This window comes from Wolffia australiana, chromosome 13 (assembly GCF_029677425.1).
Source record: "Wolffia australiana isolate 7733 chromosome 13, ASM2967742v1".
NCBI classification, from domain to species: Eukaryota; Viridiplantae; Streptophyta; class Magnoliopsida; order Alismatales; family Araceae; genus Wolffia; species Wolffia australiana.
Genome location: NC_135847.1, coordinates 9,187,130 through 9,210,160, shown reverse-complemented (window position 1 = coordinate 9,210,160; position 23,031 = coordinate 9,187,130). Strand labels below are relative to the sequence as shown.

The window sequence follows — 23,031 nt, the reverse complement described above, 5'->3', positions numbered from 1 at the left end:
CTCGTTATCAATGTTCTTATAGTGTCACCCCGCTTGAGTGGTCTAGGTGCTGGATGCTTGCAACCTGAGGGCTTTGTTGTCATTATGAAGGTTGATTTAATCTGTGTAGAGTCTTCTAAAACCGGTCATGAGTATTTTTAAATATTCTGGATTCTTCTATATCCTTTAATATTCTTCCATAATTATTTATATGTGGTATACTTCCAAAAGACTTTTATAGAACTTTCTAGGAACTCTATTAATCCTACTAGACTCTCTACAAGGATGTGTGTCTTTCTAGACAATGGGGTATCTAGAAGTTCCCATGGTGTACTATAAAACAGCAATCTACCCTCCTTCTTGAGAGGCACTAGATAGTTGAAGCACTAATTTTTTGAGTTGAATTGAAGGAGGGCCGATATACCAATTGGAAGAAGGAGCCTCTTAGAGACATGTCTCCATTTGCAGGGAATGTCATCCATGTTATCTTTGTGATATTGTGTCCCTCTTCCCTACATTCCTTCTATTCGCCTCTATTACAAACATGAACTCAACTATCACATTGGGAACTGTTGTTTTTTCTCCCATCTGATTGTGGGTTTTGTTTACTCTCATCCCCAACTCTTGTTGGATTCTTGAGCAGAGTTTGATACATATTTTTGGTTCCTCAAGTAAAGATCTGTGGCAGCCACTACCCTACTGCTGGTTTTATCAGGAGCCACATGATTCAATGTCTGCTTCTCACACATAATTGCCTTATTAACTCAGAGACTTTACATCTATAGATATATATCCATTTGAGGAATAGAGAGATGAATAATGGTGTCTTAGGTATTGAGAGCAGAGTTCGTTTTGGTGTGTGTGGCTCTAGGCCTGATTGGGCTTTCAGGTTCATTGAGAGTGTACACCTCTAGGCAAGAGTTGGGGATGCAACCCAATATGGTAATAATAAGAACTTGAGAGAGTAAGTGCAAAAAGTGGATGACCTAGAGCAGGTTTTTTCAGAGAAAATACTTTTCTTTGTAGCTATATCTTACGATGATTTTCCCACCTCCATGTGAGCATTCTATTTCATCCTCCCTCTGAGCATAAATCTTTTTGTCTTCTATGCATTGATCGAGTCTCTCTCCCACTCTCTATATACCCACATACATATAAATCCTTATTTTAGTTGAAAATACGATCATGTCTATTCAAAAAAATTTCTTTCTCTTTGGTTTTTTTGTCTAGCTAATCTACTTTGTAGAAATCTATGTATCAAAATCTCTTTCTATCAATTTATCCCTCTCTTCATCCCTCCCTCTCCTTGCGTATTGTTCTACCTATATTTCTGGTGTTCTTTATCTCTGTCTACTGACCCATTTAATTCTGTATGTATCTCTCACACAGTCTCTCTATACATATATATATATATATATGTAAATATTTTTTTCTATTTCACTGTATTTGTATATACATTAATAGATATTTATTTATATACAGCTTAGCTCTTTATTATTTGATAGCCATCTATCCAAATTTCTCCTCATATTTGACTAGTGTTACATATATTTTTCTATCCGTATATCTATGTGTTTTCCTTTTCACCTTCCCATGTACCTCCTTTTATTTCTGTGCTGTCCATCCTTTTCTTATATTTTGACTCTCTATGGTCTCTAATTTCTCAACTCCCTTTATATATATGTTTATTCCTTTCATTGTTTCATCCATGGACTCCCTGCACTAATTTGCAGCAGATATCTTCAGTAATCTCCAAGTTTCACATCAATTAGCTATATTTGTCTATTTTTCTTCATATCTCCCATTGTCTCTTTCCACCACATGTTCTAGTTCATGCACTAGTCCTGTCATTCATCCTATGTGTCAGTATATCTTTCATCTACTTGTGTTTCCATACATCAATCTATTTCTAGAGTCTGCAATAATTTTATGCTCTACTGACTGTTTTAAATTTATACATGTTGTTACTCGTAGAACAGAGATAGTTGATGTCAAAAGTATAGTAGATCAAAGAAAGCTTTGAGGTATCAAGGTGCCTGGTTTTGAAATCTTTCGAGGATGATAACAGCCCGTACCTCGTTGATGATCCGTGTACTAACATTTTTCAGATTTATTTCAATTTGTTGCACCTTTAAGTTATTTTTTGGATGTGAAATCAAATCTATATTACAGAAACCTATAAGGTGCCTGGTTTTGAAAATCTTTCGAGGATGATAACAGCCCATACCTCGTTGATGATCCGTGTACTAACATTTTTCAGATTTCTTTCAATTTGTTGCACTTTAAGTTATTTTTTGGATGTGAAATCAAATCTATATTAGAGAAACCTATAAGGAGGACCAAATATCTTGGCTGCTTCCAATTGAATTATATTGAAATTAAACAAAACTTATAACTAAGTACCTCAGAAAGATAATTTCTAACGCCAATGTTGTTCATACTTCTTCAGAAATTTAATAATGGATGTTATGCAAAGGATAACAAGTGAATAAAATCTCTCTAATATGCATGGTCAACTTTATGTTAATAATTTCATTGAGTCCACGAGGGGCCTACAACAAGGTGATCCCAACTCATCCATCCTTTTCATATTGATGGAGGAGGTCTTCAGCCGACCGCTTACACAAGCAATCGCCCGCGGTCTCATCCAACCATATTTTATGAAAAAGGGGATGCCCGACCCTCTCGCACTCCTTATTTGCAGATGATGTTATCCTTTTCCTTAATGAATCTAAAAAATCAATTAAGGAATTCATGAGTGTTCTCACTACGTATGAGCGGGCTTCTGTACAGCTCGTCAATGCCTCAAAGATCAGCTTTATGGTCGGTCTGTCCACCACTATAAAGTGCTCTCAGATTATCCAACACTATACCCGATACATACGAGGATGCCTCCCTTTCGATTATCTTTGATGCCCTATCTTTCTCTGAAGGGCTAGGCAGCATTATTTTGATGCCTTGCTGGCCAAATTGAGAAAGAAACTAGAGGGATGGAAACTTCATTTTCTATCCCATGGAGGACGCATCCAACTTATTCGACATGTCTTCATGAATATTCCGCTGCATACTCTAGCGGTCCATACACTATCGCTCACAGTCCTCCACACTATGGAGCGAATTTGTGCACATTTCTTATGGTCAAGTCACCTCGCGGGAGAGAGTCATTACCATTGGGTTTCTAGGGTGAAAGCTTGTCGGCCAATGGAAGAGGGGGTCTAGGGATCAGACGCCTTCAGGATGTCCAAGACATGCTTCAAAAGAAGCTCATCTAGTGTATGCGGACCACACACTCCCAATTGGGGACTTTCATCTCAACCAACTATGGCGAGTGGGCTCGTAGAGATGGATATCTGGGGCCATCATAGATGGCAGACTTGGTAGCGACATTGGCTAGAGATAGCTAAGGTCACACGTTGTCATCTTGGCCGAGGTGCGGTTAGCGCCTGGTATGGCAGATGGCTTACAGACGAGCCTTTAGCTCATCAGCCCCCCTTTGTATCACATCACCTGCGACTGACCATGGCACAACTGCTCACGTGCAACACGGGCCACATTTGGGAGCAGCATGGCCTCCTATTAGACATGATCTCAGGCTCATTGTACTCTCATTGGGACCACTCATGACTGTGCTATTTGGACGCTTACCCTTGATGGATCCTACTCTCGTAGATCCTCTTGGGAGCATTTTTGTGAGAAATCCCCCATTCAGTCCTAGGGTCGCTGCATCTGTTATTTGGCAATCATTACTCGCGTCTCCTTTTTTCTTTAGAGACTCCTGACTAATGATCGAGTGACACGTATCGGTCACTCCCTCAGTTTGCGTTGCCATTGTTGCCCCGCATCTCCCCAAGCTGAGACTATGGAGTACCTTTTCTTCCATAGTGACACAACCCTAGACTATTGGCGCCAAATCACACACCATTGGCGTCCACTCCTAGGTACCTCCTATACTCTAACACCATTAGAGTGTTTTGGCAAGATGTATCTCTCGCCAACATGCTTTAAATAGAGCCCCTTCCTCCACGTCATCATAGCTTATTTACTATGGGAGATATGGAAAGGGCCAAATTCTTCTTGTTTTGAATGAACTCCCATGCGTGCTTTGGATATCACACAACGAGTCAAGCAATGGATATGGCGCACCCACCATCTTCTACCACTTTGCGCCCATACATAAGCCCTCACATGTGACCTCCTTCGCTCTTGGGACATTTTGGTGACCCTTGCCTCCATTCGCATTCAGCTACAGCTTGTTCATTGGCATCCACCACCAATTAGCACCCTCAAAATGAATGTGGATGGTGCGGCTAAAGGGAACCCAAGGCCAATCAGGGAAGGCGGTATCCTCCGTGACCATACAGGGAGTATTATCTTTGTGCTTTTGTCTTTTTATGGCATTCAGACCAATACAGTAGCCAAGGCTATGTCGATACGTGATCGTTTATTCCTCTACGAGGAACAAAACCTTCACAGTATCATTGTAGAATCAGACTTCCCAAGTATTAGTTGACATGCTTCGTGTAGGTAAATGCTCCTAGTAGCGGCTTCAGCGCGTATGGCAGGACATCATGTGGTGTCGCCCTCGCATAATTAGTGTTCATCACCAGCTAGGAGAGGCAAAATCAAACAACAGATGCCCTTGCCAACTATGCGGTATACATACGAACCCCTACTTGGCAGGAACTCCCTCAGGCAGCTCGTGGATGCTATCGAGTTGAACGCCTTGGCTTGCCAGCTCTTTGCATGCATTGCACATTATCGAAGGAGAGGCTACGGGAGTGGAGGATTGCATGAAGTGTTGGCGGTGCGCCAGCTCACCCTCTCGCCCGATAGTCCCATTTGTCATGCACCTCACCACTGACATCTGCAGTCGACGGATTGGTCTGCACTCCATGCATCATCTGCTACGCCGACTCCCCATCCTCATGGTGGGAGGTTTTCATCACCAACGCTGGGAGATCCGGAGAGATGGCCGCACGAGCGACCTTCTCCGAGGACCTGCCAGGTATCACTTATGTATTTTCTCCCTTTCCCGTACATGGGTGTCGATGAGTGGGATCTGAGTGTAATTGGGATATTTATGCTCGCTCCACGCCTACAAATGCTTGTAAAAAATCTATTTCATCTATAAAATACCCCTTGGGTTGCATCCAGGGCAAAGCTGGATTAGTCTACACGCACAACCGCAGGTTGGACATACCCGGCACCGTGATTTTGCTATAAAAAAAATCCACCAGACTAATATTTACAAATTCTGATAGACAGAATTATTTCATATGTCCCAAGTCATAATTTTCTATGATTAATTAGTTTAATAAAAATACAACTTAATATTGTATAGGATGTCCCAGTCTATGAATCTGGACCTTCATATTTCTTACTTTAGATGCCATTTCAAATGACCTCTTGAATGAATCACTCCTGCCACAAAACCATTTTCTACTGATTAATAGTACCTGTAACAAATAGGTAGGTCATATGTACATTTTTTAGTGAAGCAAAATGTGTGGTTGAAACATTCGAATGAAATTCCACCTTCTTAAACACTACAATTCACTTAGGTCTTGTTGTTGGTCCACCAAATTGAAAGCACTCCACCTTCAAGATGCATGAGAAATGTATCCAGTCCAAACAATGTTTGAACTTCATCGTCGCGAATTTTTTATCAACATATCAGCTGCATTATCTTCCAAATGAACCTTATGAATAATAATTTCCTCATATTTCATAACATCCAAATTACCATCATAATATGATGCACAATACAAAAATATGTCCATGAAAAGCCAATATTTTCAGGCTCTCCTGATTAAAATTGATTAAAACAGCCTTTGTAGGATTCTAATATTTTTTTCATATTTTTGGTATTTTAAAATAATTTGTGACTTTAAATTGATTGATATATTATTTTTAGGAAGTAATATTATGGTCTTTATTATTAATAAACACATTACTTAGTTTTTTATAGATTTATATATATATTTCTAGAACATTTTGGAATCTAATTAATTAAGAAAATCAGTTTTGAAGTCACAAAGTATATATGTAGTTTTAGTGAAATTAATTAAAGCATGCCAGGGTTTCATACTAGCTCGACATATGTCACTTTCTGTTTGGTAACTTTTTCCCTATAATTGGTGCAGCTAATCAGGGGGGACAAATCAATGTCAGAATAGTTACTTTGGTGTGCTTTTGTTCAATGAAACAAGAAATGTGGAACATGTTTTATTGTCATTTGTTTTTATTTATAAGTCTGGAATGAGGACATATGATGTCACTAATTAAAAATGTTTTATTTTTTTGCAATAAATGATATGACACACATTTTAGATAGACCAATGAAAAATACTAAACTAATGCACCATAAGTTTGCAGAAACCTAAAATTTCAAAAATATGTAGCATGTTCTAATTGGCTGAAGATGGCGTTTTTTAGCACAAAAAGTGGTGCCATAAAGGCAACTGAATGAATCTAATTTATTTTTTAGAAATGTGGCATTTCTTTTACAAACAGTCTCTAATATTTATAAGTGGTGTGTGGTGATTTGACATTGAATTTATCATCAGATGTTTATTCATTTGGTAGTTATCTGATAGTTAGTAATTTATTACCAACTTGCACAGGAACACATTTCTAGGGAGTCCCTACAATCTGACAAAGGAATATTTGATTTTCTGTACCAATCATGATGTGTCCTCTTGATGAAGCAGATAGGCACAAACCAAAATGAGAAGGGGGAAGCATGAGGCATAAGAGAAAAAAATCCAGCAACTATGATTAGATAAATTTCAAGATGAAATATCTTAAGTGACCATTGGCTTGTTGTTTTCTCTGTCTGGCCATCCACAATCAGATTATTAAAACAATGACAGAAATGATGATCAAAGCCAGCATGGCTCACAGGATACATAACATTGTAGAGTAAAAAATTATCTTCCTCGTTATCTTGTACGTTTCCTCATTATCTTTTCATTTCTTCTTGGATATTTAAAAAATGCCAAAGCAGGGGCAAAATATGCATGTATTTAACCATACTTATGTAGTGAAAAGCATTAGTTGTCAATAAAGACCAAGGTAAGATTACAAAAAAATATTATTATATTATGTTTCTTATCTCTGCTATTATCATAGCTCGACTTCCAATTTCAATATCAGTTTTATTATCACATTACAGAAGGACTACATCTTGAGGAATATAGTGTTGTTGGGTCAAAACCTTTAACCATCATGCCGTTTCTTAGCTTCAGGGGCAACGATTCACTTGACATGTATTGTTGATATTGCGATTGTAGACTAAAGTGTAGAATTCTCGACTAGAGGTCCATTGTCTACTGTCACACACTACCATTATTGCATCTTTGATTATCTTAGTCACCTGCAAAATCATCAAGAACAAAAGCATGTACTCAAAGTAAACTCCCTTGGTGAAAGAGAAGTCCCACGTAAGTTGAGGCCCTTTAAATATAAAAGAATTCCCTTCACCAGCTCCAATGATCGTTCCCCAGATTTTTCATAATAATTATGACAGTTATATACACAAATAATATCTGGTATTGTAGAGAACATATCATATGATGAGAGACCGAGTTGCATTAAGATAGGGAATTAAATTCACTTCAGTGATTTCTTCATGAGATTGACCATTATGAGCAAGGGATAGCCTGAAATGGTTTGCTAACGAACTATTAATCACTTCAGAAATCGGCCATATCAAAGAGGTCAACAATCTTTTCAAGATATCACCCCGGACTATAGCATACATGATTTTGCGCCTTTAATGGTGTGATTTTGTTAATTTCCTCATGTTATAGCCTTGTTTTAAGTAATGTGCTTATCATATACATAGAGCATCAAATTTGTGCCTTGAATGACCAGTATGAGTCAATCTTGTTGTACCATTGTCTTTAGAGGGACTACTTCAATCCACAGACGGACTTCCTCATCCTGCTAGCAAGGTTTTCCCAACCCTATTTGATGTATTTGACCTCGTCCAAATCAGAATGAAGGAATATTGTCCTCATGTGCAACAATACAAATAGATGTGTTTTTCACAACAGGGGACAAGATTGTGTATAGTCAACTCACAATTTCTTCACAAAGCCCTTTTCAATAGGGCGTAAATTTTGTATGATTATGTCCTAACACTGTCAATTGTTGCCTTCTTGAGCATCTACTTGCATCTAATAGCTTTATTCCTGACTAGAAGTTGCTTTAACTCTCATCTTTGTTTTAGGGTGAAAGTTCATTGGATCTCACCTACAAGTTATTCCTTTGAGCAACTATCTCCTCCAAAGACATGTTTTTTATCTATGCAAAGACGGGAACAACCATATAATTCTCGACACAAGCAGGTGGCCCTGTCCCAAGATTCACTTCTCAAATGATAATAATATTTTTGATGGCGCGACGCAGCCCGAGCCCCCAGGAACGTCTTTGGAGACATCGCAACTGTCATCGACACTGCAACCGATTTGCGTTCAGCTCGCCCGGCAAGCCATGACGACGGTACGCATGCCCGGACTCAAATATCCTGGGTAATGGGCACGCTATCATCATTCTCTTTCATCGTTTTCATCCGAACTTCTATCCGACGCCGCCCATTTGTGCACGCAATCGCCACAGAGCCTTCAGCCGCCGTTGTCTCGCCCGCCAGCGCCAACGCCGCCGCTCACTCGCATTGAGCCCGGGGAGTCGCCAGCCGGCGCCGCCCTTCGTCACTCGCGCCTGAACCCTCTTGCGCACGCCCGATGCCACCGCGCCACGTCCTCACTACGCAAGCGCCGCGGAGCCGTTGGCTGCTGCTGCTCTGTCTGCTCATGCCCGACGCCGCCCGCGCGCGCTTGGCGTGTGCCTACACTGCGCTGCCGCCCGTGCGCCCGCCGAGTCATCTGCCTGCGGACATCTCCCTCACGCCCGCCCTACGCTCATGAGCCGTCTGGCGTTCGACGAAACACCTCGGCCGCTGTCTGCGCTCATCGCTACTACCGCCCACGCTCAGCACCCGGTGCCCTCATGTGCCATCCTCGCCACCCGGCTTGCCCGTGAGCCCTTTGCTTGCTGCAAGACCGTGTGGCATCCAACCGCCGTCTTTGTCGCGACCGTCACCCCAGGCTGTCGTCTGCACCTGTGTTCGACATCTTTGACATTGCCACGCACAGACTGAGCCTCTTCTCGTCCACCTGGCGTCCCGTCCCCCGGTGCTCCAACACTCCCCGTCTCCGACATCGATGCACCAGGCCGAATGCATGAAGCCAAGACAACGGTCAACAGACATTGCCGAGCTACATCTTCTCTGTCACCGTCTCTTATTTCCTTCAGTGCAGTTTTGATTTGCTTCCACCGCGCTCGGGTTAGACATAGGTGAGAGGGACAGGTTGAGCGAATTATGCTAGAATACAAGTGCGGCTTACCCATTTGGTATGAGTCAGGTTCGCCCGTCACGTGAGAGCAAAACCCGGAGGGGTTATCCCGTTTGGCACCATAGTCATCCTCATCTCCTCGGACGAGGTTCGAAAGGTCTGATCTACCACCCCCGGGCGACTCCGTCAATCCTCCCAAAGTCAGAAGTCACCGCGAGTCGGCTCTTGCACGTACTATAGTTGGTCGTCTTTTTGCATTCCCGTCGTTATTTTCTATCATCTAAACTCCCCGTCGGACGAGGGTGCGCCATAGTCCGAGACCGTCATCTATCATTGGCACCGAACCCTCACATTCGGTGTCGATCAGCCGGCGTCCCGACGACATCCTGTATCAATTTTTATTGTAGGTGGCCTCCTCAATTGATTCTCCACCTTCAGTTAAGTAGATTGGCATGTGCACATTGTCCACCTCTACCCAAATCCTCTTGTGGACATGGCCTCTGGCACAATTATCGCCTTCTTGTACATTAGAAGGTGTGACTATGTGATTTTAATAATGAACTCCATCCATGCAAATCTTAATCTTCATTTCTTCCAAATCCAAAAGTTGATAACTATTAACTTAAAATACAAGGAGATGCACTTCTCAGACTTTGAATCAAGCTTTGATATTTCATGAGCATGTGTTGGGCATAAGGTAGGCATTGAAATATACACAATATGGAATAGTCAATAAGTTTTTTAGACAATACCTCTTCAGCCACCTTCCCTTCAAGAGCAGAATTTAGTGATCTGTTAACCAAATAAGCCACCATCTGAATTTACTCCTTGAAAATCTATTTGGGTAGGTCTTCATTCAACCATAAATGCTTTGTTATCTCCAAAATGGTGCTATTCATGCATTCTTGTATGTCATTCTAGTAACGCATGTGCTCTTCAAAAAACTGGTCAAATTAAGAATTCTTAAATTACATACCATTTTCAATTTCCACGACTTTGATCTTCATTTCCATTTCATTATTTTACCTTGTGCACCAAGTCTTAAACTGTGAGAGGATCTCTAACTTATACCTCATGAAGTAAAATCAAAACTTCGTGGAAACAAATCAACTAAGGTCAAAAAATACCAAGCACCTACTATTCTTGTCTAATCAACCATTCCCCTACATCACTATGACCATAATATATTGCACCATCAGTGTCATACTTTACCACCTTAATGATAGTTGAACATTCTTGAACAAGAAACATTGCTTTCAAAAATCAAATTTGCAAGCTCTCTTATGCCGGCCGTTGTCTAGGGCGTCGTTCGGTCAGGTATCGAAATGATGCTCTGATACCAATTTGATGCCGGACTCATCAACGACGTCGTCCGGTTGGTATTGAAATGATGCTCGGATACCTAGGTGGTGTTGGATGTCATCAGGGACATTTTTTGATGGACAATGCCCTAACGAGATATGTAACTACGTGATGACGTGAACCCTAGGCAGATGTACGTACAGGCCCAACTCGTGGGGATATGCCAAGTCCTGAGGTCCAGGAGGGACGACCGATGATGATGACCTTCTGACCCTCGTCGGAGCGAAGATGGCAATTGAATGGATTAATTTTGTTGGCGCTCACACCTAATAGACGGGCTTGACCCGTACCTAAGAAATCACTGTAGTAGTTTTCTCGATAATTTCTCTCACCTAAACTAACCCAAGCGCGGTGTAGTTCAACCAAAAATATACTGAAAGATGTAATATAACTGAGGAACAAGGGGAACGACTTACCTTGTCAGCAGTGTCGCTCATCATCAACGCGAGCCCGTACGGGCAGATGAGGTGGAGAGGTGCCAGCGACGGGAACGGGGTAGCTTAACAGACGGCAGAGACGCATGCTAGAGTGAGGCGCAGAAGGTAGACGAAAGCAAGGAGAAGGAAGTTTGCGGCGGCGATGCACATTGGCAATCAGCCGAGCTCAGCGTGTGCGTACTTGAGGGGGCTCGGCACGGATGAAATCTGGCTGTGGAGGCGAGTGGCGGCCCGTGGCACAACACTAGAGTGAAGGGTCAGGACGGCAGAGCGGACAACAGCGGCTACTCAGAGCGGACCGGACGACTACGAATGGAGATGTAACAGGCAATGTCAGTCGGAGCGTCTGGCGTTGTTCAAGAGATGTGCGAAGCAGACTGATCGTAGGGCGACGTGGGGGCGATGGCGTCGCGGCGGGCACGGGTGTGCAGGCCACGGGGGCGTGCGGCGTGGGCGCTCTCGTGTGGGCCGAGGGCATAGCGCCGTGCGTGTCGACGCGTGGGTCGCCACGGCGTGCACGTACGCGTGGGCCGCGAGTCGTCGCTACATACGCGTTGACGCGCCGGCCGCGAGGGTGTCACGGTGTGTATAGACCTGCGGGGGGCTGCGGTGATGTTGCGGCCCTGTGGACGTCGCGATCACGGCAATGCGCAGGTCGTGCGACGTCGCCGGAGTTGCACTACGTGCAAGCGGACAGGCGTCGTGGCAGGCGCGGCGTCCTCGAAGAGACGCGGCTGGTGGGTGCAACAAGCCTGGCAAGAGCGACCTTGCGGACCACGGCGATGGTGATCGCGCCGACGGGAGTGACCAGGGACCGGCGGGTTGTGCGGACTGGCGGCAGTGGCCGGTTCTGGCGTCTTGATTGTGCGCTGCTCCTCTTCCCTCCCCTCTACTCTTGTTCTCCCTTCCTTCTTCCTTTATCCTTTCTTCTTCGTGGTGAGATCTAGACGAACATAACTTCCACGATAAACAAATCCAGATCTGAAACTGTGATGCCCATCATGGCCTTATATAGGGCCATGATGGGCCCTTACAAGAGGGTCCATTAGCCCTTTCTAAAAGGGTCCAACATGGAGGGTCCATTAACACAAGGACCCTCCTTAGAACAACAATAAAAGAAAACCATTCAAATGATAGATAGACGGCGATGACAAAGACGAAAATGACAAAGGCAATGACGAAGATGAAAATGACCAAGACGATGACGAAGACAAAAATGGCGAAGGCGAAATCAAAATGCGGGGAAAGATACGGACGTGCTTATCACCAGGGGTATTTGAACCCGGGGGCACCTTCACTTGCGCCGTGGCGTGCCAATCAGGCGGGACTCGGGCCGGCAGGGGTCAACGCTGACGATGCTGATGACTTTGAGGACATATCCGATGGAGCGGGCTGGTGCGCTCCATCACTCTCACCCCAGGTACTAATCCATTTGTATGTAGGTATTACATATCCATCTCTCTCATACGACTCATAAGCAAGTGCCACAAAAGTGTGTCATCCATCATGGGGTCATGCGGCATTGTAACTAAAGCTCCACCTATCATAGTACCCCCTTCTAATTTCTACATATTTTCTTGCGGACATGAATGTAGTCATTACATGCCCATCTCGCTCATACTACTCCTAGGCAAATGCCTAAAGAGCGTGCCATGTGTCATTGACTCATGTGGGGTGGCAAGTACAGCTCCACATATGACATTGCTCTCTTCCAGTCTCTAATATTTTCTCATACACATGTCCCCTTCGTCAACACGAGCACTCCCCTACATATTTTTACAACTCCATTTGTTCCCTTAAAAGTGCAGCCATTCACTTCTAAATAATCAAGGAGAATCCCATTTTATCGTGGCTCTGCCACATGTTACACATTTCCTAAGACTTTGATTGCTCCATCAAACATTCAGATTTCAGCTGTCCAAGGCCAGGAACCAGCCAGGAGTGGTATTCTAGAATGAAACCCATCGCCGAGCACTCGAATAAGAGTCTAACCATTCTGTATGCAGAAAAATGATAAGAGTAATCAAAGTGGAAGATCCACGAGTCTTCAAATTCATCAACTGTAACCAAGTTACAATAGTAACCAAGGTACAATAGTACAAAAGTTAGTCCAAGACCTGGACCAATGAATATTCTCTCTGGAATTTCCTACTCTTACCATCCAAATTCTCTCCCATTCTTCAGATGGAGGGCCTCGCTACAAGTATCCTCAGCTCCTTTCTTTTGCTGATAATACAACATCAAGGTTATAATAACCTTTCAAAAACCAGGTGCTTTACTTCCCTACACTAAAGTTGTCATAAGGAGCTCATACAATCTAGGAAGTAATACAACCAAATAAATGTTTTTATTCTTCTCAGAGGTCATTTCTATCTTCACGAAATCTAGAACAAACTTATTAATGCACTTGAAAGGAACACATAAATCAGCAGGTTTGGATCCCAAACAACCTTCTCTTCTACACCAACTTGTTCATCATTGACTTCAATACAAAGTACTTTGCCAACTTCTCGTAACTGTTTGTGGGACACTTATTATCAACAACATCTTAAAGAGCACTATGAGAAAAACATGAACAAGTGCTGCCTACAGTTTTTGGTTGAACTTTTTGTGAATCATCTGTGATAAAAAATAAGCCTAATTGTTTTGTAATTTAATAGAAATTATATTTGTGATTTATGTTTCGGTTTATGCTATGGTATTTACACTCCCCTTTATCATGCTGCGAAAAAGTGTAGGAAAAGAAAGGGGTTCATCCATAGCGAGCAGATGAGTAAGATCGGAAGTGTAATTTCTGACAAATATAGAAACTTGGAGATGATACTTTAAAAAAAGGAATATAATGCTTAGAGGTGCTTAAATCATCCCATTTTTTTGAATTTTTACGTGCACTCTTGATCTATGATCATGCTCTCCCCAAATCATATCTTCTAGAACATGTACATTTTGCATATGCTTGGTGTTTTGGCCAGACACAAGTAGAGACTCAGGAAGGAAAGAAAGAATTCACCAAATCAATCCAAAATCAGAGAAAACTTGACTTCAGGTACCTATGGTGTTCTTCCTAGCCAGCTTGGATAATTCCAAATTTATAATTTTTTTCTCTGCCCAGACTATTTTTAACAATCCATCCTTATAAATAAAATATATATTGGACCACAAATGAAGGCCATCATGAAAATTGAATCTTACCGTATAAACATGGGAAAATAGAGGAATCCTAGCCATCTGATCCATTATTTCTCTCTCCTCCCAACATTGCTACCATTATGGTTTCCTGCAAGCTAACCACTCAAAAGATAGGATCATAATTCTGGCAAAGAAACCAATTATCTGGTCTAATCTGTGTCTCTGGTGCTATATAAAATTAATGATTCATTGATACTAAATTAGCTAAATGTCAATATATCTGATTGATGTCTTAGAGTGCACCACATATTCTCATTCGGGTTAGACGTCAGAGTGCATTGAAGCCAAAAAGAGACAAACTTATCTTTTGTATTTTTTATGAATTGCTCTTTTACTTTACTGCACTACATCTTATATGCTGAATATTCGATTTGAATTTTATAAAAATTTTCTCTACGTAAACATTTTCCATGCGATAGTGCCAACTTCAAGATTTCTAGCACATCAACAATACTAAAACATTCCTCTTGTAGCACATGTTACAATAATTTTCATTCACTACCCATTGCTGCCCAATTCTACTACCCAGTACTGCGGCGGCCAATGCAGCTGCTCAGAGATTTCGCCGTAGGAAGGGTGGCCAAAGGTTCTACCTCAAATATTATTTCCTCAAATACCAACAAAACTTTCAATATCATAACAAATTACCATAACTTCTCCGAAAAAATAAATATTTATTGTATTTATTGGAAATAGTTTCCCTTCATTTCATTGATTTTCTCTTTATAAAATTTTAAAATTCATAAAAATATTAAATGACGTGAAACATTATTTAGAATATATTTGAATTGCAATTTACTCTCTCAACACCTGCTGCTTGCTGATTCAACCCTTACTATTATTAAGGAAAATTCAATAAATATTATGGTTTATCAATTATCCTTAAAAAATGAAGAAGTATATTCATGAGATAGATATTTGAAAAATATCTATCATTCCAATCTTCAGTAAAAGCCCTTGTTTTTTTGTGAATGTTCAGTAAAATTCCAATGGCTTGAGGGGATCCATAAAAGGCATTGGGCAAACTTGGAGATAGGATATCTGGTGTTCGTGGGAAACTTTACGGGCAGTGGGAATGACATATCAGAACTGTACCCAGTTTTCTATTCTCTTGATATCCTTGTTGAAGCACCATATTACTAAGTGGGTTGATTGGGGGTTTCACACAAATTCTGGTTACGTTTTTCACATTCTTGGGCTGAGTATTCACGAGAGATCATCAATGGCTGGCCTAATATGTATAAAACTTTCCGAGGAAACCCCATCTCTATCCCATTATATACATAGGAATACATATATGTCCTAATACATAGTTTAAAATGTACCATAAAAAACCAATTTAAACCAATGTAGGTGAATTCCTTGCCCGAAACTGGACCTCGCCAGTTTACGTTTACAATACAGATACGAAAAGCTATCTTGAAAGTTTCTTATCTGACTTTTTGGACAATAGCTCGGTCTGACTTGTACAAAAAGGTTTCAAAAGAGTACGAGAAGCGTCAAGCTCCATATAGCCGATTCCAAACTATATAAAAATTCATGCTCATAATTTTTCTTTTTGATGGGACTTAAAATGAAATTAATCAGGTAGTGTAATCATAATTTTCAATACTGTCTAGATTGTCATATTGAACAAAAAATCATATTCAAATATGAATGTGGAAAAATCTAGCATTAAACTGAACCACTCCGAACATCTATTGTCCTTTCCTTTCTTAATTCTTTTAATAGCATTAATAGTTTCAGCCTAATTCTTTTCTTCACGCAAACCCCACGCAATACCACGCAAACATTTGAACCGTAGCATACTTTACAGAAAAAAGGAAGAAATATTCTCCGTTAATGAGGTTTTAACAACTTCGATTCGATTTCAACAAATGGACATTAACTTAATTGCGATTTAGTACAATACTGTCATGCTCATTTCTAAAGGCCTTTATGACATTAATCAAGTACATAATATGGCAAAAAGTGGACGACCAAAAAATGAGCATTTGTTGACCCCAAATGTCTCAGTTTGGATCTGAGAAGAAGCCATTAATGGATGGCATGATCTCTGGCGGCCTTGTCCTTAAGAAATTACGTAGGCCATGCTCCCTGTACTGCTTCCCCTCCTTGAAATTCTCTAGAACTCCCGCTGTCCTCTTCTCCTTTGTGACTCTGTGAAATTCCATCTTTTTTTAACCTCTTTTTCACGTAACAGTTATAGGTGAAATAAATAATTTCTCGAAAATTAAGCTCCATACAAAGAAAAACTTTACTTAAATGGTGTTGGTTTTTTAACCGCGAGGAAGGTCAAGAAATTATAATGACTTAAAACAGAAGTCCTGAAAAACTCAAATCTGTGGTTAATTATTTTAATATGACTGCTTCTTGCGTTAAAACGGTACATCAACGATAAAAGGTTTTGGGGTAAAATAGATCTAGTGCTTTAAATTTCTGGTACAAAAATGATAAATTAGTCACGATGGATGTTAGTTAAGACTGAAATATAAGATTTACCTGACATCTGGGTTGCTGGTGATGTTCCTCACCAGACAGAATCCACATAATCCGACTGCTGCTCCGACGGTAACGAACAGTGGGTAGACCTGCGGCATCCAAACACAGTGTTAATATTAATTAAATAGGGTAATGCTAGAAGCGTAGGTGTTTGGCAAATGATGCATTTTATAATGCTACAAAAATGAACGGCGAGTAAACAGACGATCAGCGAAATTCGTAACTTATACCCAACAGAAACACAACGAATAAACTTTGGCTTTTATCCTTGATCTTTTCAATATCATACTTTCGAACTCTTCTATTGTTACACCTTCGGCGGAAACGCACAAGGGATAGAGAGACGGAGAGGGTAATTTCTTAATTGATTCCTGCGATGTCACTCATAAAAGAAATATGAACGAGACAACTTTCGTTTTGTATTTTTTTGTTTTGTTAGCAAGTTATACGTCGTAATGCTACAAAAACATCCAGAAAGAGGCTCTTGAAAAACTATTAGCTTCATCAAAGATAGATAAGACATGATAAGATCTCATCTTCATCAAAGATAGAGAAACTATTAGATTGAAAAACGATTAGTTTTAGGATAGGATTTCGAAAACCTATTAGCCTCATCAAAGATACAGAAAGATTATCTTGAAAAACTATTAGCTTCATCAAGGATACATAAAGATGATCTTGAAAAGCTTTTTGCTTCATCAAACATAGATGAAGATACTCTCAAAAAACTAATAGTTTCATCAAAGATTGAGAAAGATGCTCTTGAAAAACTATTAGCTTCATCAAAGATAGAGAAAGGTGCTCTTGAAAACTACTAGCTTCATCAAACATATAGAAAGATGCTCTTGAAAATCTATTAGCTTCATCAATGATATAGAAACATGCTCTTGAAAAACTATTAGCCTCATCAAAGATAGAGAAAGATGCTCCTGAAAAACTATTAGCTTCATCAAAGATATAGAAAGATGCTCTTGAAAATCAATTAACTTCATCAATGATATAGAAATATGCTCTTGAAAAACTATTAGCTCCATCAAAGACAGAGAAAGATGCTCCTGAAAAACTACTAGCCTCATCAAAGATAGAAAAAGATGCTCTTGAAAAACTATTAGCTTCATCAAAGATAGAGAAAGGTGCTCTTGAAAACTACTAGCTTCATCAAACATATAGAAAGATGCTCTTGAAAATCTATTAGCTTCATCAATGATATAGAAAGATGCTCTTGAAAAACTATTAGCTTCATCAAAGATATAGAAAGATGCTCTTGAAAATCTATTAACTTCATCAATGATATAGAAAGATGCTCTTGAAAAACTATTAGCTCCATCAAAGACAGAGAAAGATGCTCCTGAAAAACTACTAGCCTCATCAAAGATAGAAAAAGATGCTCTTGAAAAACTATTAGCTTCATCAAAGATAGAGAAAGATGCTCCTGAAAAACTATTAGCTTCATCAAAGATAGAGAAAGATGCTCTTGAAAACCTATTAGCTTCATCAAAGATAGAGAAAGATGCTCTTGAAAACCTATTAGCTTCATCAAAGATAGAGAAAGATGCTCTTGAAAACCTATTAGCTTCATCAAAGATAGAGAAAGATGCTCTTGAAAACCTATTAGCTTCATCAAAGATAGAGAAAGATGCTATTGAAAAACTATTAGCTTCATCTAAGATAGAGAAAGATGCTCTTGAAAAACTATTAGCTTCATCAAGGATAGAGAAAGATGCTCTTGAAAAACTATTAGCTTCACTTAAATCATAAACCTGCACGTTGTTTTTAGAGACGGAGATGGTTAAAAGGAATTTGAAGGACAGAAACGAATTACCTCAGGCCGTAACCATCGGCTTCCTGAGAACGTAGCCATGAAAACAACAGAACTCGGAGGGAGACTTGCCGAGGGAGAGAGCGAAAGAGAGGTCTTGGTTTCTTGTTCTCGCAATATGTTTGCAAGAATCGTTGAAGGGCGCCGTTTGTTCGTTCTTTTAATGGGGTATTCCGTGTATATAAGAAAACGTATAGGCCAAAGGAGCTAGCTACATGGCTGCTTCTACGCCTTCCGTTTCCTTCATTCTAGGAGATTCCCGGAAGCAGAGCCGCTTCTATCGCACGTCCACATGGACTTTTGACGTTCATCTGCCGTGATCAAATTTTCGACGCATTGTTGACCAATATTATTTATTTTTTTTCACGTTAAATACATTAATTCGTTTTAGGAAATGTGATTAAAGTAGATTAAGCTCTCGGCTTTTTTCATCCATCTTGGGACCCATCAAGGATCTGAAGCATATTCCTCATCATGTCTTTTTTTAGAAAATAGGATTGAAATAGAGTTTAGTCTTGGCTCTCTTTATCCATTTTCCGACCAGTCAAATATACGAAGCATCTTCAATTTGCTGTTTTCTTCATCTGTAGCATAACGTGTCATTATGTATATCAATCAACCTGAATCTGTGCGTACATTACATAAACAGCCCGGAAAATTGATAACATTAAACCTGGTCAATACTTTCAATGCCTAAAAATCTATAAAAGGTCAAAGAACGCTAAGCATACCTACAAACACGAAGAAAAAGTTTTATAAAAGCAGACTAATTTTACTTATGAATATATTTTTCATTTCACTTAATTTATGGTAGTTTTTGATATATTTATTGTGCTATCACTAGAATCCTACATAGGTAACTCAGTTGCCTACAAGATAACCCTCACTTCGAAAGTGGACGAGAATTTATGGACGGTGAAAGAACAAGAATAGATGATCCATCCAAAAAACTATTTAATTACATGTTCAGTTTTTAACTTGTTAACGCTCTACAAATAGCCCAACATATTTAAAATTACCTCTAAAGCTTTAAATATATAAGTTTGATGTAACTGAGTCTAAAATTAAAACCTAAAAGGTTTTACTTACATCAATAGCGTAGGTTTATTCTCATACTTATCTAGTTTCAACGAAATATAATAAAATCTACTTTACATTTAAATGGTTTCTACTGAAGAATTGCAGATATAAATTATTCTGATGTCATCAAAGATGATTTTAATCAGAAATTTATAACATTTAATGGAACAAATCTTATTTGTCCAGGGCTTACATCATATGGAGTAAAATCTTCCTAATCGAGATTTTTGTGTCGTAGACTTTTTACTTGTAAATTTGTTCATACTTGTCTTCAGTTATAATGCATGGATCAGAATAGCCAGTTCTTTCGATGATCTGGGTAGGCTTGACATGCTGAGTCATTCAACATACTCGAACTTAGGTAACCAAAATTAGGTCAGTTAACATGCCCAAAATTTCATTTTCATAACTAATTCAAGGAATTATTTTAAGTACCGTTTTATGAAACAATGGAAATCTATTGTGATATACTCAAATTTGAGGTTAAAATTAAGTCGTTATTGACTTGAGATTATCAATGATTTATAAATGGATGCTCACATAATAATTCAACCTAATGGATAAGCATAGGTCATCTCCACAGGGAATGGATATTAGGGATGTAACTATCTCTAGATAGTGATTTAGGTAGCACGAGAAAAAATATGTATAGAGTAAAAGGTACATTTGTGATGGACGTTGTGAGGATGAGAGAAGTGTTATGTGTTGAATGAAGATGTTACCTTTCTTATGATAAGTACCTTTATTATGATAATACAGTGAATCAAAATGTGGGAGTGAGATATTTAAGAGAGATAAGGGGAAGATGGTGGATGTAAGAGATGAGGGAGAAATGAGATGGACAAAGATATTGATTTTAGAATTATGAGGTAAATGGATGGGAGAATGTGCGAGGAGATTGTGATGAATTAGATAATGTGTGATGCATATGATCGATAATGATAGGTGTTTATGGATGATGGTTCATAGTTATAACAAGGTAAGCATCAACTTAACTAAAAGATGTGATGGAGATGAATCAATGTAAATCAAAACCTAACCTTAGATCTCTATGTTTCTGCGGTACCAAGGAAACTTCCTAAAGCCACATTAGCCTCTCCTCTCCTCTTCTCTACTGATCGTCTCTAGGCACTCTAGAAACAAAGAAAACCTTTTACAAACCTTCAAAACCTCACTCTCTTTCAATATGATTCTGTAGGAGAAATTGAGTTTAAAGATATTTTTTAGAAAGATCGGGGTTCAATTGTAATGATACATAGTGGACTCAAAGAAGAAGCTACACTCCAGATTTCTGTATTCTCCGTATTTTCAATTGTTGATTATATGTTTTAGTCATTTACTCTGTCTATCAGGTATGTTTGGTGTTGGATTATTTATTCATTATATCACTATTTGTTTATCTGTATATCCTTATTGTATGTATTGGAACATTGGCTTCGTATCTCTTTACTGTTATTAATAATTATGATAACCCTTCTTAACTGTTTATCTGCCGCTTATTTAGATTTATCTTGATATCTAATCAATATGGAGGAGACCTTGATCATTTCTGTATGAGTGTGTGACTTGTAATTTGATGAATAATTTCTTGTTGAAATGGAAATAGAACACATCCACGAGTTAAGACACATAATTTTGCTCTATCAAACCATGCACACGTATAGAAAAGGTATCATTGACAACAAAGAGTCTGAATGGTATCAGAGTATTTATTTTATAGTAGATCAGGTGTTGTGGAGAGAGGTCGGCTATAATAAGAATCCCCTTGAAACTTAAATTGTATTCTGTACTGTTGGAAATATATGTGGGACACAAACCAATTTCTCACTATCTACCACATTCAACGTTGGTTATTTTAACATGTTCATTAGACTACATTTGTGGTCCTCAATTAAGAAGTCCTTGAACACATGCAATGACTTAATGAATTATTATGATATCATGGTATCTTGATTACTTGTTTGTAAACATGCACTTGAAATATTCCTATTCGCACCATATTGTACAACGGCAATAAAATACCTGATATTAATATCATCATCTAGTTATATGTCCATATGATTTGTATGGCTAATCTCGTGGCCACTAGTGTGGTGATGCTAAGGGCAGATAGTGGTTTTTGTTTGAAGAGAGTATTTTCTGAATTAATCTATACTAATACTTAAATGGTATCATACCTCATGGTGCATTAGGTACATTCATGTCCCAACTGTGAAAGTGGTTCTTAGACTTGAAATATATTAAAGACGCCTATTGTAAGGATAGCTACGTTTTATCTATGACCTATAGGTTTCAAACTATGACATTTAAATCATTATTTTCTCAAGTTAATTAAGTGGTTCATAAATCTGATTGTGTGGTCAAGACTGGACCCTCCTTCTTTAGGATAATACGATATTTAGTCAAGGCAGAATGTGTAGTTAAATCCTTAGAAAGGTAGTGGTAATAACATGGAAGGGCTACTTGGATGAATTCTGCCATGATTAGTGCTATCTGGAATGACTAGTTATGTTTCATGGTGAACTATACTAAATCATTTAAGTGTCTCAAGATCCGAATTAGTATATGAACATGATAACCAATGGCCATATCATTACATGAAAGAGTCAACATGATCTTTTGTATCTTCTGAAACACAAAGTGTAGCTTTGCTTCCCACTAGATACCAACCCAACAGATCAACTAAATTAAATAGACATTGATTCATTTAGAAAATTATTACGATATACTATAAATAGATAAGGTTGCCTAGTTTATACACTTGCAAAAATTATTGATTCTCATTACCTTTCTTTTCTTTATCATCAGAAAAGATACTTCAAGTGATACTAGATGTTTGTGAAATTCACATGAAATTATGGATGCATATATCAATAGATAACCTAAACATGGGGTGATTAAATGCAACTTTAATTGTGTCATAGATTTAAGCTTAAGCAATAAAATTTATAAAATTCTCTTTTTAAAATTATAGAAAGTGTAGAATGAGAAAGGGTTCGATCCATGGGAAGTAACTGTCCTCAAAATCTCAATTTATTTTATGGTTCTAGGAAACACAAATTAAGCACGAAGAAATGCGATGCCTAATAAATAGAGAAAGGATGCAAAAGAGAGAAGGGGGATCAAGCAATCTGAACCTTCTCCTGAATATCTCCTGAAGAATGATGAGAGTGGTTGTGGTTCTTAGGGCTTGATCCTCCTGAAAAAGTCAATACCCAAGTAAAGAAATGGAGGGAAAGAATTCCTAGCCCTTCTTGATCTTGATTCTCCATTGGGTGAAGCCAGATCCTAGAGGAAAATTGAA

At 39.2% G+C, this 23,031-nt stretch overlaps 1 protein-coding gene across 1 annotated transcript; it reads right to left on the bottom strand.

The window, feature by feature from the left end:
- Positions 1–16,194: 16,194 nt before the first annotated feature.
- Positions 16,195–18,840, bottom strand: LOC144711145 (uncharacterized). Its single transcript, XM_078585067.1, has 3 exons — positions 18,651–18,840; positions 16,829–16,917; positions 16,195–16,486 (listed from the first exon to the last, which is right to left on the bottom strand). The coding sequence occupies exons 1-3, from the start codon at positions 18,687–18,689 to the stop codon at positions 16,339–16,341; spliced, it is 276 nt and encodes a 91-aa protein (XP_078441193.1). The 5' UTR covers positions 18,690–18,840; the 3' UTR covers positions 16,195–16,338.
- Between the last annotated feature and the right edge of the window lie 4,191 nt (positions 18,841–23,031).